Source organism: Castor canadensis, chromosome 18 (assembly GCF_047511655.1).
Source record: "Castor canadensis chromosome 18, mCasCan1.hap1v2, whole genome shotgun sequence".
NCBI classification, from domain to species: Eukaryota; Metazoa; Chordata; class Mammalia; order Rodentia; family Castoridae; genus Castor; species Castor canadensis.
Window position 1 is genome coordinate 47375758 of NC_133403.1, and position 17345 is coordinate 47393102.

Consider the following 17345-nt stretch of genomic DNA (forward strand, 5'->3'; position numbering starts at 1 on the left):
TAAGCCAGAGCTGTCCACTGGGTAAGGTTGGAAACCAGGTGTGTGCAGTGTTGGGAAGAGGGTCTTTCAGGAGTGAGAACATGGCAAACTAACAAACTAAACTACCCTGTACTTGCTGGAAACAAGTTAGTGAGAAAAGAAGTCACTGATAGACACAAGTAGGAAAATTGTTTGATATGCCAGAGTGGAGGGAGATAAATGACATATAAAATGGACTGAGGACTAAGACCAAAAAATTCAGAAACAGAGCAACTGTTGCTTATAGGTTGTTTTGTATCTATATTCATATGAAATAAAAATATGAAAAACAAGTAACACAATTCAGGTTAGTGCTTACTTGTAGCAAAGAAGGAGGAGCACACAGATGTCTGAAGTATTGAAATTATAATTCAATGCTATACACACGTAATCTCCCACTCAGGAGGCAGAGGCAAGAAGATCATGAGTTGAGCGGCAGATAGTATTCTTTAGCTAAGTAAAGTAACTTGGTGTTAAAGCAAACAAGCGTTTTCCAACCTCAAATCTAAGATGTCCAAGTTCGAGCTCAGTTCTGCCTGAGTTCAAATTCAGCTGTCAACTACCATCTCACACTCCTGTCCCTCCGTTGCTGCCCACCTGCCTTGTGTCTTATGTTTCAAGTTAAAGGACAGTGTGTGCTTATTGGAATGCTAAAAGTACCAGGCCAGAAATTTTAAAAAGTTTCTTAGCAAGGACACCTAACACCATGGTTTCCACAATGACTTGTGGAAAGCAGTGGCATGCTGTGAGAATGAGACAGGAAAAGGGTATCATCACTCTGGGACTGAAGAGGCAAGAAGAGGATTCAGGGAGGCTGTCATCCTCTGTCTAGGGCATTACTACCGCCACCTCTGCAAGTTCCCATATCCAGCTACAGATCTCCACTGGTAAAATAAGTCAGTCAGGGGACCCTTGAACATCCACTTAGGGTACACTGGGTACAGCAGGTGGAGAGGGACCTGGAGGGAAAAGATGTCCAGCAAATACAATTCCACAGAACATTCTTTTAAATGCTTTGTATTGATTTTTAAATTTATATGTAGCAAAATCCTTGTATTTTAGTGTACAGGTCTATAATTTTTGGCAAATGCAAATAGTTGGATAACAAGGTACAAAACAGATGCATCATCCCCAGATCCCTACCTACTCCTTTGTGATTAGTGCTTCCTCTTCCCCCACAGCGGGTTATTTTCCATCCCTAGATTTTGCCTGTTCCTCAGTGGAGTTGCCCGAGAGATAGCCTGCAGCTTCTTGCACATGGCATACTGTATTTGAGAGTCACATGATGCTTGAGTCAATGGTTTGTTACTTTTAATAGCCGAGTAAATTTCCATTATGTGGATGCAAAAGCCACACCTTGTTTTTGTATTCTTTGTTGAAGGAACTCCTTCCAGTTTGGGGAAGTTATAAATAAAGCACTTTACCAGTTTTATACATTTGCATACAGGTTTTTGTATGAACATAAGTTTTCATACTTTTAGGTTGTTTAGCCAAAGGAATGATCTTAAGTGTCCCCTAAAGTCCCATGTGTTAAAGGCTTGGTCTCCATCGTGAAAGGGAGGAGTGGGCAAGGAAACTGAGTGGTGAAGAGGATTGAAGTACATCTCTGCACTGTAGTATTTTTTACTGCTTGTTATAGGGATTACTTAGAGTTAATTTTTACCACTTCAAGTAAAGTCTTGTAAGCCTTTTTACAACATATAGGCCCCTTTACCTTTCTACCCTTATGTTTAAGTTGTATAGATATACTACTTGTATATATACTTAAAAATACCAGTAGAATATATTGTAGTTTTTGCTTTCAACCATCCTATATGTTTTTAAATTTTTTATGATTATAAGCTTAGTATCTTTAAATAATTTTAAACTGATACGTTAACAGGAAAGTTGTAAAATTAGAGATAAGGGCAAAATAGTTTCTGCTGGGTACTGAGGGGGTAGGAGGGAGAGGGAGGGGGTGGAGTGGGTGGTAAGGGAGGGGGTGGGGGCAGGGGGAGAAATGACCCAAGCCTTGTATGCACATATGAATAATAAAAGAAAAAAAAAACAGGAAAGTTGTACATAGTAGCGGGTACCATGTAACATTTGATTCATGCATAATCATGTAATGTGTAAATCAGGTCAAGCATATTTATCTCCTCAAACATCTTTTTTATAGTGAAAACTGTCAAAACCCTTTCATTTAGCTTTTTGGGGAGGTGAATTTTTGTTATCTTGTGGTCACCACGCTATGCAATAGTACCCCTGAGCTTCTTGCTCCTGGATCCTATGCATTTCTGAAGAATTTAAAAGGAAAAATAATCTGTTGAACATACCAGCTGTCTCTTGCTTTTGGTGTTCACCCTTAAGGCCTAAGATTTCAGGTTTCTCTAGTGTCATTCCTCATCTTCCTGAAGAATTTCCTCTACCCACCTTCCAGAGATCATTTGGGGACAAATTCTGTTGGTTTTCACTTCATTTCCAAATGTCTCTGTTTTGCATCATTTTGAAAGGTATTTTCATTGGATGTAGAAATTCTCAATAGGTGTTTTCTCACATTGAAAAGCATGCATTCATTTTCCCTCTGTCTTCTAACTTGGTGGTCTTTGATGCGAAATCCTCAGTCACCCAAATGGGTTTTTTTCTGTATGTAATCAACACGTCTTTTTCACATAAGCTAATAAAAGCCTTACATCTGTATCTCTTATTTCTTTGTCAAATTGTTTTACTGCTACTAAAATATAATCAATGTGATCTCCTAACTTCTCCATTTTTATATCGAAGCTTGGGGAAAATGTTTGGATAATTATTTTATGTCATAAAACATGGCTTGAGCTGGGCACTGGTGATTCATGCCTGTAATCCTAGTTACTCAGGAGGCAGAGATCAGGAGGATCGTAGTTTGAAGCCAGTTGGGCAAATAGTTTGTGAGACCCTATCTTGAAAAAACCCATCACAAAAAAAGGGCTGGTGGAGTGGCTCAGGGTGGAGGCCCTGAGCTCAAACCTCAGTACTGCAAATAAATAAATAAATAAACAAATTTTTAAAAACATGGCTTGAGCTGGGCACTGGTGGCTCATACCTGTAATCTAGCTACTCAGGAAGCAGAGATCAGGAGGATTGTGGTTCGAAGTTAGCCTGAGTTCTCAAGACCCTACCTTGGAAAATACTCAACCCCAAAAAGGGCTGGTGGAGTGGCTCAAGTAGTAGAGTGCCTGCCCAGCAAGCATGAGACCCTAAGTTCAAACCCCAGTGCTTCCCCCTCCTCCTAAAAAACCCAAAAACCCATGGCTCGACTGTTAAGTGCCTTAGCATTAAAGTACTTCTCTTCCTGTTTTCCTGCCTTAAAAAGGGTTCTGAATTTCACACGAATTAACTTTTGGTATCTGGTTCTTTCTCTAATAGGTGTTTAACATAAACTTGATTTAAATAAAAATGCTCCTGACAGTTTCTTAATCTAAAGCACAATGTGGACCTTGTTTTTAGATAGTACATACCTAGGAGTCTTTACCAAAACCCCTTCAACATAAACACACTAAGTCCTCAGGTACATTCTGGTCCCTGTGCTCTTTTCACTCCAGTGTTGTCACCCAGCTTTTGCCTGTCAGGATTCAGGAAAGGGAGGGTAAAGGTATGCTTCTGACTCAGTGCAAATTCATTTGATGTTGTAGACACTAGTGACCTTCAGAGATGTACTTGTGGACTTCACCAGGGAGGAGTGGAAGTTGCTGGACGCTGCTCAGCAGGTCATATACAAAGACGTGATGTTGGAGAACTATAAGAATCTGGTTTCCTTGGGTAAGACAGACTGACATCTGTTTTTGAAGAGGTCACCATGGTGATTTTGTTTTTTCACTGAACAGAAGGTGCAACGCCTGAGGCATATACCAGAGTGTGGGGTGGACTTGGGGTTCTGTCTTTGGGGCATATGGCAGGGCTTTCATAACTCCTGCTTTTATGGGAAAACTTTTGTTGAAGTTTCCTTCTTTTTTTTTTTTTCTTGGTGGGTCTGGGGTTTGAACTCAGGGCTTGGAGCTTGCAAAGCAGGTGCTCTACCTTGTGAACTAAACCTGCAGTCCATTTTGTTCTGGCTATTTTGGAAATGGGGGGTCTTGCAGACTTTTTTCCCATGGGTTGGCCTTGAACCTTGATCCTTCTGATCACAGCCTTGCAAGTTGCTAGGATTACAGGCATGAGCCACCTGTGCCCAACTTTGTTTTGTTGAGTTTTTAAAACTTTGTATTTCATTTGTTTACTCTTCATCCTCATATGTGAAGTGGGTATAGATGGGTGAGATCTAGGATTCTTCTTTGTGTCTACCCTGGAGCTCTCCTAGTCTTATGTACTCCTTTGTCTCTCATGTGAACAGGGCATCTGCTTCCTAAGCCAGATGTGATCCTCCGTTTGGAGAAAGGGGAAGAGCCCTGGCTGGTGGAGAGAGGGATTCACCATAAGACATTCCCAGGTGAGGACAGACAGGAGCTGTCACAGGCAGCAGCCCAGATGGTCTTCGAGGGGCTGGAGCCTCTTGTGATAGGATCATGGCTCCCTTTGCATTTTCTTGTTTCTGAGAGAGGAAAAATTGTACTTATTTTGACTTGTTTATGCCATGTAATTTCCCCAGATACGACTTTATTACTTTAGTCACATAACCAAGGTATCCTTAGATCAATGAAGAGTGAATATAAAAAACAATTTTTTTTGAGACTAAGTTTCACTGTGTTGCCTAGGTTGGCCTCAAACTTGCAAACATTTTGCCTCAGTCTCCCAAGTACTTGAATTTTCAGGTTTGTGGCACCATTCCAAGCTTAAACATGCCTGCTTTTGTTTTTTCTGGGGAAGGTACCAGCATTTGAACTTAGGGCCTCACGCTTGCTAGGAAGGTGCTGTACCACCACTCCACCAGCAGGTATTTTCAAGGTAGGGTCTCAAGAATGATTTCTCCAGGCTGGCTTCAAGCCTTGATTTTCCTAATCTCTGCCTCCTAAGTAGCTAGGATTACATGTGTGAGCCACCAGTGTCTGGCACCTTTTTTTTTTTTTATTATTCATATGTGCATACAAGGCTTGGGTCATTTCTCCCCCCTACCCCCACCCCCTCCCTTACCTCCCACTCCGCCCCCTCCCTCTCCCCCCCACCCCCTCAATACCCAGCAGAAACTATTTTGCCCTTATTTCTAATTTTGTTGTAGAGAGAGTATAAGCAATAATAGGAAGGAACAAGGGTTTTTGCTGGTTGAGATAAGGATAGCTATACAGGGCATTGGCTCACATTGATTTCCTGTGCGTGTGTGTTACCTTCTAGGTTAATTCTTTTTGATCTAACCTTTTCTCTAGTTCCTGGTCCCCTTTTCCTATTGGCCTCAGTTGCTTTTAAGGTATTTGCTTCAGTTTCTCTGTGTTAAGGGCAACAATTGCTAGCTAATTTTTTAGGTGTCTTACCTATCCTCACCCCTCCCTTGTGTGCTCTCGCTTTTATCATGTGCTCAAAGTCCAATGTCTGGCACCTTCTTGAAGAGCATGGTAGCAGCAGTGAATAGACATGAGGGTGTGGAAAGTTTTCACAGGGAGTTTAGCAAGAAGATGCTGTATATCCCACTTTTTCACTGTATTAATGGCAAGTCATTTTTTTTAAATGTTAGGTACTTATGTGTGAATAAGCATAAGAAAATAATACTTATCAGTAGTATATAAATTCAGAATCAGGAATGGTGCCTCATGCAGGAAGCAAAGAGAAAGAGGAAGGAGCTAGAATCCCATTATCTTCTTCAAGAGCACGTCCCAAATGACCTAAGGACCTCTCTGTAGTCCCTACCTGTTAAAGGTCCCATGATCTCCCAATAGTGTTACACTGGGAACCAAACCTTTAACACATGACCTTTGGGGAACACTGACATTCAAAACAAAAATAATGTCTCAGAACAAAGGAATCAAAATAGGAAATAGAAATAATTATACTGATGTTATGAATAGTATTGCTTTGACCATGTATGTAACAAAGACTATAATAGGCTACCATTTCATATAATGTTACAGTAATCTTACACAACAGATATTATCGTACTTGGGTTATACGTGAGCAAAGTGGATTTTAGAGGGTTTAGAACTGGTCTAAATTCATCCACAGCAGTGATAACACTTTAGTTAGACCTGCATCTGGAGACGGTGGTGTGGTTGCTCTTCCAATTTACCCTGCATTCCTTCTGAGAGGGCTATTGTCAGCCTTCTGGGCCTTTTTCTAGTGCTTTGGTAATGTGGATAAAAGGCATCACCACATGTGGTCAGGTTCATGTTTTAAGGCCATTAACTCGGCAGTAGTATGAAGAAGTGTCAGGAAGGCCTGACAACAGGTGCACAGGTTATATGCATCTCATATTAATATTTTAAAAATATTTAAAAAAAATTTTGATTAGGAAATGGGACTGAAGCCCTTTCTGTAGGATTACCCTTACTGCTACCCCCACCATTGAATTTCCTGACCCCACGTGTACATGCTCAGACCTGTGGCTTCTTTCTTGTCTCTTCCCTCTTGTGTACACAGTCCCGTGCATTTACTGCTTGCTGTTTTATCCTTCCTTCCCTTTCTCCTTCTCTACTGCAGTTATAAAATTGTATTTGAAAGCAATGTACACCTTTTCCCTTCGTTGGCTTTGTAAACAGCCCATCATCTTACCTGAATACACAGAGCACTTTTCTTTCTTTCAGATTTAGAGATTGCAGCTGAAATTAAAGCATCGGTTTCTAGTAAGAGCACTTCTAAAGATAAACAAACCTATGCCATTAAAGAGGAAGGAATAGCAAGGGATGACCTCTGGTATTTGTCATTAGAAGATGTCTGGAAGTGTGGAAACCAGATGAGCAAATATCAAGAAAATCAGGAGCGACACTTGAGACAAGTGACATTCACCCAGAAGAAAGTACTTGATCAAGAAAAGGTCTGTGAGCATAAAAGTGAGGGAAGCTGTCTTCTTCCTGCTCAGATCATATTGAGGGAGTATTTCCATAAACGTGGATCACATACTAAAAGTTTAAAACATGACTTAGAATTTAGTGGGCATCAGGAAAGCTGTGCCACCAGCAGTAACGAATGTGGTCAAACCTTATGTCAAAACATTCACCTTATTCAGTTTGCAAGAACTCACAGAGGAGATAAATCCTACAAATGCCCTGATAATGACAGCTCTCTTTCTTGTGGTACATCCCTTGACATATCAAAGGGCATACATAGAGAAAAGCCCTATGAATGTAAGGAATGTGGAAAATTCTTCAGCTGGCGCTCTAATCTTACCAGGCACCAGCTTATTCACACTGGAGAGAAGCCCTATGAATGTAAAGAATGTGGAAAATCCTTCAGCCGGAGTTCCCACCTCATTGGACACCAAAAAACTCATACTGGTGAGGAGCCCTATGAATGCAAAGAGTGTGGAAAGTCCTTCAGCTGGTTCTCTCATCTTGTTACCCACCAGAGGACACACACAGGAGATAAGCTGTACACCTGCCATCAGTGTGGGAAGTCCTTTGTTCATAGCTCCCGACTGATTAGGCACCAGAGGACTCACACTGGAGAAAAACCCTATGAGTGTCCTGAGTGTGGGAAGTCATTCCGACAGAGCACACACCTCATTCTACATCAGAGAACTCATGTCAGAGTGCGGCCCTATGAATGTAATGAATGTGGGAAGTCTTACAGCCAGAGGTCTCATCTTGTTGTGCATCACAGAATTCACACTGGACTGAAACCTTTTGAGTGCAAAGATTGTGGAAAATGTTTCAGTCGAAGCTCTCACCTTTTCTCACATCAGAGAACCCACACTGGAGAGAAACCATATGAATGCCATGATTGTGGAAAATCCTTCAGTCAGAGTTCTGCCCTCATTGTACATCAGAGAATTCATACTGGAGAGAAACCCTATGAATGTTGTCAGTGTGGGAAAGCCTTCATCCGGAAGAATGACCTTATTAAGCACCAGAGGATTCACATTGGAGAGGATGCCTATAAGTGTAATCAGTGTGACATTATCTTCAGCCAGCATTCTCCATTTATAGTCCACCAGATAGCTCACACCGGGGAGCAGTTCTTCACATGTAACCAGTGTGGGACAGCACTGGTCAGTAGCCCTGGTCTTGTTAGATACCAGACAAATTATACCAGACAAAGCACTTACTAAGGTAATGAAAGCAGACCATCCTTTACTAAGAGCAGTAGCTTTATTGTGTATTGCAGAGTTCCTAGAGAGATGCTGTACAAATGGAATCTACATGGAAATGCTTTCATTCTGGTTACCACTCTATTGTGCACCATAGAATTGGTCTTGAAGGGAGGAAAACCCCACAAAGTTCATTTCAGTAGACAGACACATCAAGTTTTCTTCTTTCTGCAAATTCTTACTAAAGTAATCACTCTGGGAGTATTATTTTTTGGTGATAGTGGGGTTGGAACTCAGGGCCTTTCACTTGTGAGCCAGGCACTCTACCACTTGGAGCCACACACCCCCAGCCCTTTTTGCTTTCCCTCTCTCGCATTTTTGCCTGGGGCCAGTCCCAGACTGTGATCCTCCTACCTATTCTAGCCACATAGCTGGGATCACAGGTGCATGCCACCATGCCTGGCTTATTGATTGAGATGAGCTCTTGTTAACTTTGGCCTGGGTTCACCTCAATCTGCAATTCCCTTCTCCATTCTGCCTCTCGAAGAGCTGGAAGTACAGGCTTGAGCCACCATACCTGCCCAGTCAGGAAGCATTTTTGACCAAACCTTAAATGCTAGAATCTGAGAAAGAACTATTAAATAAGTTGAGATATAATCAACTTCATTGTTCTATTCAGAAACATAAATTGTGTGCCACTGTAGGGAGAGTTGGTGAGAATAAAAAATTATTATAGTTACAATGCTAAGAGATAGAAACTAGTACTGCAGTGAGGACACCATTGTGTACCTCACTGTGTTTGTCCTCTGGGACACTTAGTAGAGTTTAGTATGTTTTATGTGTCTTACGTAAACCATATTTTGGTCAGAAGCAAGGAAAATGCTTGTAGTATAAACAATTAAAGGACACATTTACACTATTAGTATATCCATTTTAAATTATATTTGCATGTGGGAAGAACTGAATAGAAAGAATAGTAACCTATAGATAAATGGACAAAATTTGATAAATGATGGGATTGTGAGTGAGTTTTGTAGTCTATTCAGTGTTGCTGAAGTGATTGTAAGACATTTAAAAATAGAATCTAGGAAGCATGAGGACCATCTGCTAGCAAGGTTTCCTATTGATTTTAAGGTGTTTGGAGTCTAGTTCTACTCAGGACATGGTGAGAAAGGCTTCTGCGCATCCTAACACAATAGTCTCTGGATGTGGAGACCTAGAGGAACACTGGGCATTTGGACACAGCAGGGAAGGGTCTCCACGAGATGGAGGCAGGACCCACAGCATTATTTAGAGCAAGTGTGCTCCTGAAGTAAACACAGCACTGCCCACGCAACCCTCCTTCTAAAGGTGGTCTTCTATAAACAAACCTCGTGGCTCAGAGCTGAGTACCCAGGTTGAAACCTCACCTGTGTCACCAGCTAAGAGACCTTCGCATGCTGCTTGGCTTCTCTGTGCCTGACTTACAGGCAGCCCACTCTGTACCTCAGAGACTGTATAGTATATCCTCATATGATTAAATGAGTATCAAATGGAGAAGCATGAAGCGTAGAGTAGTATCTGACATATACTAAACTTTTTTTTTTTTTTTGGTGGTGGTGGTTTTATTTTTTTGAGTATGGTCTCATTGTGGCCCAGGCTTCAGCCTCCCGAGTGCTAGGATTACAGGCATTCACCACCACTCCCAGCTTTCAAATTCTTCTTATTAGCTCTTGAGTATTAATATTATTGCTCCCCACAATGTCTGGCATTTAATTTATGTCTGCTTGTGTCTTTCTGAGTTCTAACTTATAGTCATACTTGTTTTTCTCTTTTGCCTAAATTAGAACTGAACCTGAGAAAGTCACTGACAAATAGTATATGGTTTCATTTCTGAGGATCAGTAAACAACTTTTCATATTGTATGCAAAATTGTTTTGTTTGTACAAATGGCTTCCCTCATAGGGAGACAACTCCAGTTTTCATGTTGTCCTGTAAGTCCATAATCCAAAAAAGATTCAGGGAAAAGATTTGTTTTATTCTTTTGTGTCATTTGATAAATGAATCTTTTTTGTGTAGTGTAGGTTGTCAAAATCAAAATGGAAGCAGAGTGCTGTTGACTCACACCTGAAATCCTAGCCACTCAGGAGGCAGAGATCAGGAGGATCGTGGTTCGAAGCCAGCCTGGGCAAATAGTTTGAGAGACCCTATCTCGAAAAAATCCTTCACAAAAAAAGACTAGTGGAGTGGCTCAAGGTGTAGGCTTTGAGTTCAAATCTCAGTACCACCAAAAAAAGAAAAGAAAAAAACACCCAAAACGGAATAATCTGTGTCAACCCTAACAAAAAGTAAATGAAGCTAAGAGATTATAAAGGAAGAGTTTTCACACACACACTTGCCTGATAGTAACTAACGACAAGCTTACACAGAGGTTAATGCAACATTTTGCAAATAGTACTTGTAAAAGAACAATGCCCAGCAACTGTGTTAAACCTTGGACCAATATCACCCTTGTTATTAATTATTGTGACCAATAATTTCTGTTTCAAACTATCCGACATGATCCTTCTCATTTTTGACTTTTAAAAACATCCCTTTCAACCTCATCAAATATCCTGTAGTTGACTGTGGCACATACATTCCCAGTGCAGTCTTCACATCACAGCACTATTCCCAAATAAAACCTGATTTGCTGCAATTTCAATCTATTTTCTTTTCAACCAACAGTAGGGACTGACCACAGTTTGCCATTCTGTAGCATAGAAAATGCTCAGTGATTGATTGCTGAATGATAAATGATTATTTGTGAGACAGGCAAACAGAGGTCTTGGTATCTCTCCAAGGAGGAGCTAAGAATGATGGTTAGAATCACAAGACTTAAGCATTACAAGGAACATAACACCAATTAATTTGTATTCTTAGTTGTACAGTTGGCAAACAGTTGGCCCACATCTGCAGTGACATCAACTCAGTGCTAGATCCTGTGTGGCTTGTTTCCTATGCTGTCCTCTGTGCAAACTTGTCATTCCATCTATAGACTATCAGAGATAATTTCTATTATAGCAGCAGTTCTGTATGTGAGTGGAAGAGCCCCTTGAAATGTCTGATAATCTTGGCCCATTTTCCCCAACTATGTAGGGATACAGCCAATGTCTACCTCAGGACTGTTGTGTGCATTAAATAAGTTGGCTTGTATGGGGCACTTAAAACAGTTCCTGGCACATAGGTGGGTATGTGTGAGTTGTGAATACTACTAACACCCTGAGGAACTCACCTTATGTGTGGACAGGGGAAGACATCTAGATGTTCCCTAGAGTCTTTTATTATAGTGTGTAATTGGCAAAATACAAATGTGTAGTTCATGGTTATTTATGATATATCCATGTAGTAGAATATTATGTAGACATGTTATGTACACTGAAACTCTGGTAACAGGAGAATATTGACACTGTACTTGGAAGAAAGCATAACCAGTGTCAGAATGGAGTAAGCTCAAGTACATGGAAATAAACGCACCATAAAAACAAATGGCTGGTGGAGCGGGTCAAGTTAGGTAGAGGGCCTGCCTAGCAAGCATGAGGCTTTGAGTTCAAGCCCCAGTGCCACCAAGACAAAATGGTTGTGAGTATGCTTCTGGATTTCAAACAAATGGAATCAGCTTGTTCACTTTTGTGGTTGGTTTCTTTGACTTACTCAGGTGCATCCATCAGTGGTTTGTTTTTGTCTGTTTTTAAAAATATGGAACACTTTGTGAATTTGTCACCCTTGTGCAGGGGCCATCTAATCTCTGTCTGGTTCTGATTTTAGTATATGTGCTATTTTACTGAGAATACTACTACACTGTATGAACGTAACACATTTATCTTGTTGGAAACACCTGGGCTGTTTTCACTATTTAACTATTCTATATGGCTACTATAAACATTCCTTTACAAATCTTTGTGTTTGTACCTTTAATTTTTTCTGAGGCATATGCCTAAGAGTGAAATTATTCTTGGTTGTACAGTTGGCAAACAGCTGATCCACATTTGCAGTGCCATCAACTCAGTGCTAGATCCTGTGTGACTTGTTTCCTATGCTCTCTGTGAAATTTGTCATTCTCATCTTCTGAAGCGGTGATACACAGTAATTAATACTGTGAGCCGGGCTCTGGTGGCTCAGGTGGTAGAACACCTGCCTAGCAAGTGTGAGGCTCTGAGTTCAAACCCCAGTGCCAAAAAAATAAGAGCAACTAATGTAGAATAAGAAAAATATATCTTGGTAAGGGAGACCTGTGTTTTATGTTGAAACAAGTGGGGAAGCATGCCAGGAAGGTATCATGTATAAGAATTTGCTTATGATTCTAAGTTGGAACACTTTTAAAGTGAAATATTTATACCAGGACAGTAAACACAAACTGCGGAGATCCTTGGAAAACCAATCTGTACTGCATCTTGGCGAAATGGCTGTTTTCAGGCTTGGGGCTGGGAAAGTATAAGTGAGATTGGAAGTAAGGAGGAGTTCAAAGAATGAAGATGCCATGTCAAAATGATGCAGGGCTTGTTTCATGTGGTTCTTAACGATAAAATCTGCGACAGTTGGAACATTAAATACATAATGATGGTAAGATACACATTAAGTCAAATAGGAATCTACAAATACATTTTCTTTTTTAGTACTAGGGACTGAACCCAGGACCTTGTGCCCCAGCCCTCTACAAATCCACATTAATATGAAAAAATAAAGGAATTGTTGAAAGTTCACTGAGGAATGGGGTATTTACACAATCTCAAGTACCTTACCATACAATATCCATCAATTACAAAGAGAAAATGAGTAACTTTGCAGTGATAATGGCTGATCAACTTACTTTAATCAAGTGATTAAATATTACTACTAATGTGACAAAAATGTTTCATCTGATAGGTTTAATGAGAACTCATCTCAATTTCTGTAACATGCCCAAAGATGCATAAACTGAATTTAGTTATGAGTAAATACCAAAAAATTGAGGCTTACTCTGAAAACATTTCATCTGTACATCTTGAGAGTGTTAATGTTATGCAAGTGTAATGTTATGAAAGGCTGAGGTATTGCTGTCATTCGAAGGAGACTGTAAGGACGTGACAACTAAGTGCGTAATTCTGTATGAGGGCCAGAACTGTACAGTGCGCACTGAGATTTCTGAACATGAGATTTTATGTACCTTGTTGACATTTGCACTGATACTGTAAAAACAATAGTGGTAAAACCATTGTATTCACAACTCCACGGTTGTAGTTAAGAAAATGGGATCAGGTTCACTTCACTCTGTCCCTAATTAAGCAGTAGAAATAATCTTATTAAATTCCAACTATGAGTACGTATCTTTTAAATATCTGTGCAGTTAACATTCTTTGCTGTACACTGAAGTTCCAATTATCTCAGAGAAAGCCCGTGTAGCCCGTGTATATTTTAACTGGGAACTGAAATTTGCATTAAAGAAGGTTTTAGAGACCTTGGCAGATATTTTCTCCATAAATCAACGAAGTCAGTTCTCACTTGAAGGTAAACAAGTGACAATATTTTTTGCAAATATAAAATTGAGATTTTTCTGGGACCACGGGTGTAGCTTGGTGGCAGAAAACTTGTCTAGCATTGCACAAGGTCCTAAGTTCCATGTCCAGCACTGCAAAAACAAGCAAATAAAATTGAGTTTGGGGGTGAAAAATAAAAATTTGGGAAACTTGTATCTGCTACTGAACTTCACAGCTTCACGATACTTAAGATAAATGCATAATGAAATGTGTCACTCTTGGGAAGATCGCATAACTCAGCCAATACTTTCCTGTCACTATACAGTCTTACAAAATCCTAAGAGAACCCATTAAAAGTACAAGGTAGATCAATGGATTTTTAACGTAATAGAGAAGTGTTTATCTATATGGCTCGATTGTACACCGCAAAACTCTATCCCTCGTTCAGCAGGTACTATATTCCCATCCAGAAAAATCAGAAACACATGCAACAATTGAGTAATATGAGAATCCAGCCGTTTTCTTTTAAGCAAGCTAGTAAAAAGATTCCCCAAACGTAAAACGATGCCACTCCTCACTATTTTTGTTTTAGAAAATGTATTTAGTTTTCATTAAAATGTATTTGTTAATATGTTGTTATTAAAATGTGAATTAAGACTTTTACCACTTGGAAAAGCGGGGACGAGCAAACTTGTCAAACATTCACATTCCTCTGACCTTTGCGCCTTTGCCAACAAGCATTTTACGTGATCCGGCTGCTCACGCCTTGGCACTGTCTTGCGCCCGCCCCTGGCGGCCGGCGCGCTGCCACCGGGCAGAGAGACTTCCGGGATATGTAGTTTCCAATTCCTGGGTCGCGTGACGCATTTCCTGTGCGTCCGTAACGGCAGCCATCTGTCAGCTCAGGTAGGGAGATCGCTTTTCCGCGTCGGCGCCTCTAGTCGGGTTCACCCGGCCTCTGGGGGTTGAGTCAGTTGGTTTCGCTCGGTGGGGCGGACGCCGTGGAGTCCGGAGCGAGGACCAAGCCGTCCTCGCGTGAGCCGTCTTGGGTCAGGTCCGGCAGTTGGAGGCAGCCAGGCTCCCCTGAGTCTTTCTGCTGCCTATTAGGGCTGGAGGAGCGGGACTCTCTCAGTGTCTCCAGGCTCAAGGCGGCGGAAAGGTGCAAAAGCAGTCTGGCCGCAGTATCCTGCGGCAGACCCAGTGGTTCCCTGGCCGGCTTGGTTGTTGCTGAGGGGGTGGAGATGGGGAGCCCTGGGGTTGTGTAGGGCAGGGTCTCCGCCAGGAAGGCCAGCAGCCCTCCTCTGTGGGGTGTGAGCCACAGGTGACCACTTCCCTCACCGTGCCCTCTGTTCTACCTGCCCTCGGGACCTGTTGTCTGTCGTGAGGCGCAAAAAGCGGACGGTGGGGATGGCTGCCAGGGTCCGGACCACTTCTGTCTGGCTGAGTAGGGGTTTTCTCTCACTCCTGGAAAACTCTCCCAGAATTTCGTGAACGCATTCCTCTTCCAGAGTCTGAGCTTGCTGTGAGTTCTCACCCCACTGCCCTTTCGGCCTCCTTTAGAGGATGGTACACTTTCCAGCAGTGCTTCTTGCCATCTTGCTAACTTCAATCCCCTTTCTCCCATACCTGAACTATGCGTTAAACAGGGGTAACTACCCATCTTTCAGTTTCTTCTATTTGTATTTACTGAGTGTCTTATCTGCCTGAGATCTGTGAGCCTTATCTGGGAAATTACACACTTGTGTATTCTCTTATTCAACAATTATGTTAATTTTCTTTTGTTTGTTGGTTCCTAAGGCAGATGCAAGGAATGCAGAGATGGGTGTTCATTGCCCCTGCCTTGAAAGAGCAATGGTCTGGAGGGGATGGTGGACAAGGAAAGCACAATGACAAGTGAGTAGGTTGCTAAAGTGCATGGAAAACACAGCAGAGAGTCAGTTTTGGAAGGACATCCCAAGAAATGCTTCAGAGATTAAGAGATTCTTTCTTAAACCAAGGTTTGAAGTATAAGTGAGGTGAACAATGGACCAAAAACCAGGCCATGAAAAGATAGTAACATGAAAATTTTGAGAGACTTGAAATGACCTAGTATGTTGGTGCACTTGGGAGCTTTTTAGGTTTCTTGAATGTAGAGTTTTTGGGCTTAATGGAGGTTGGTGGAGGTGTACATTTATAAATGAGGCCTGCTGGGCATGGTGGTGCAAACCTGTAATCCTAGCTACTCAGGAGATGGAGGCAAGAAGACTGTGAGAGTTCAAGGCCAGTCCAGGCAAAGTTGGTGAGACCCTATCTCAAAAATAAAATTCTAACAAAACTGTTGTAGATGTAGCTTAGTAGTAGAGTGTTTACTTAGCAAGTCCAGGCCCTGGATTCAACACCCAATAACAATGCCCTCCCCAAATGTAAAAACAGAGAGGGAGGGAGCAAGGAAGGAAAAGGAAAGGAAAGGAAAGGGAAAAGAAAGAAAGGAAGAAGGCCAAGAGCTGGGTGTGGTGTTACATGCCTCTAATCCCAGCATTTGGGAGGCTGAGACAGGAGGATCTTGAGTTTGAGGCCAACTTGAGCTACATAGTGAGTGTCTCAAAAAAAAAAAAAAAACCAGACCAGATCCATAGGTAGAGACCAGATCATAGAGATGTTTGTGGACTCCATTAAGAACTTGGATTTCCTCCCATAGGGGAGGGAGAACTGTTGAGGTGTTTTCACAGAGGATTTTTGGATGGAGCAGTCTGCAGCTGGCAAAAGAAAACAAGGGTTGCAGTAAACTAGTGACTCTGAGAAAAAAAGAGGATGTAAAGAAACAGAAGCAAGTGGATTTGGTAACTAATTGAATATTGGCAATAAAGGACACAGAAGAGCCAGGTGTGAACACCAGAGTTCTGCTTTGAAGTTCTGGGTTTGGAATAGCATCATTCCGCAATGAAGGGAAGACTGTCAAATGTTAATAGGGGGAGAGATTTCAGTTTTGTGTGCATTGGACTTTTCAGGTAGAGGTTGCTGATGGATAGGTAGATAGGCATGTGTTTTGAGAGAAAGTTCTGGATGGGGTTACACTGATTAGATGTGCTCATATTAGCTCAGGGAGAATGTACAACCTGAAAAGGGAACTGAAGAGACAAGGGATGGCAAGAACAGAGGGGCTGGAGACTTAAGATGGAACCCAAGAAAAGTATGGGAAAATAAGGAAAGATTTGTGTTTTAGAGTTAAAGGAAAGGAAACCTGAAAAACGGTTGCTATGTAAGATGGCCCAGAGAGGTCAAGTAATGTTAGTTTGTTTGTGCTTCTGTAACTAAGTGTCATAGACTGGGTAATATAAAAAACAGAAATTTGTATGTTCACAGTTCGTCTAAGATATAGGAACCTCAGATTCAGTGTGTAAAAAGGGACAAGTGCTGTGTTCTTACCTGGCAGAAGAGTTGGAAGGATCAGGCAGCTCTCAGAAGACTCTTGTATAAGGGCATTAATCCTATTCGTGAGGGCACAGTGCTCATAACTTAATAATTTCCCCCCCAAAAAAGACTCCATTCCACCACAATGAGGATTGAGTTTTAACATCAATTTTGAAAGGAAAAAACATTTAACTCATAGTAGTCATGAAAACCTAAATTGCATTAAGTGGTGGGTGTTGCTGGTATTATTTCTAGAGCAAAATATGCCTGTGTGGGGGTGATGCCTATTAGGGGAGGAAGGTGAAGATAATGCGATAGTGGGAACGTCAGTTGCGGAA

General features: G+C 41.4%; 1 protein-coding gene and 1 pseudogene across 4 annotated transcripts in view; one reads left to right on the top strand and one right to left on the bottom strand.

The window, feature by feature from the left end:
- Positions 1–12062, top strand: part of Znf10 (zinc finger protein 10) — a 28766-nt gene extending 16704 nt beyond the window's left edge. For all 4 annotated transcript variants that reach the window (XM_074060969.1, XM_074060972.1, XM_074060970.1 and 1 more), the window contains 3 exons: positions 3669–3795; positions 4367–4462; positions 6702–12062. In XM_074060969.1, coding sequence (XP_073917070.1) covers positions 3669–3795; positions 4367–4462; positions 6702–8164 — 1686 coding nt within the window. In that variant the 3' untranslated portion in view covers positions 8165–12062. The remainder of the gene's footprint in view (positions 1–3668; positions 3796–4366; positions 4463–6701) is intronic.
- Positions 11855–11955, bottom strand: LOC141419088 (U6 spliceosomal RNA; annotated as a pseudogene).
- Positions 12063–17345: the final 5283 nt, after the last annotated feature.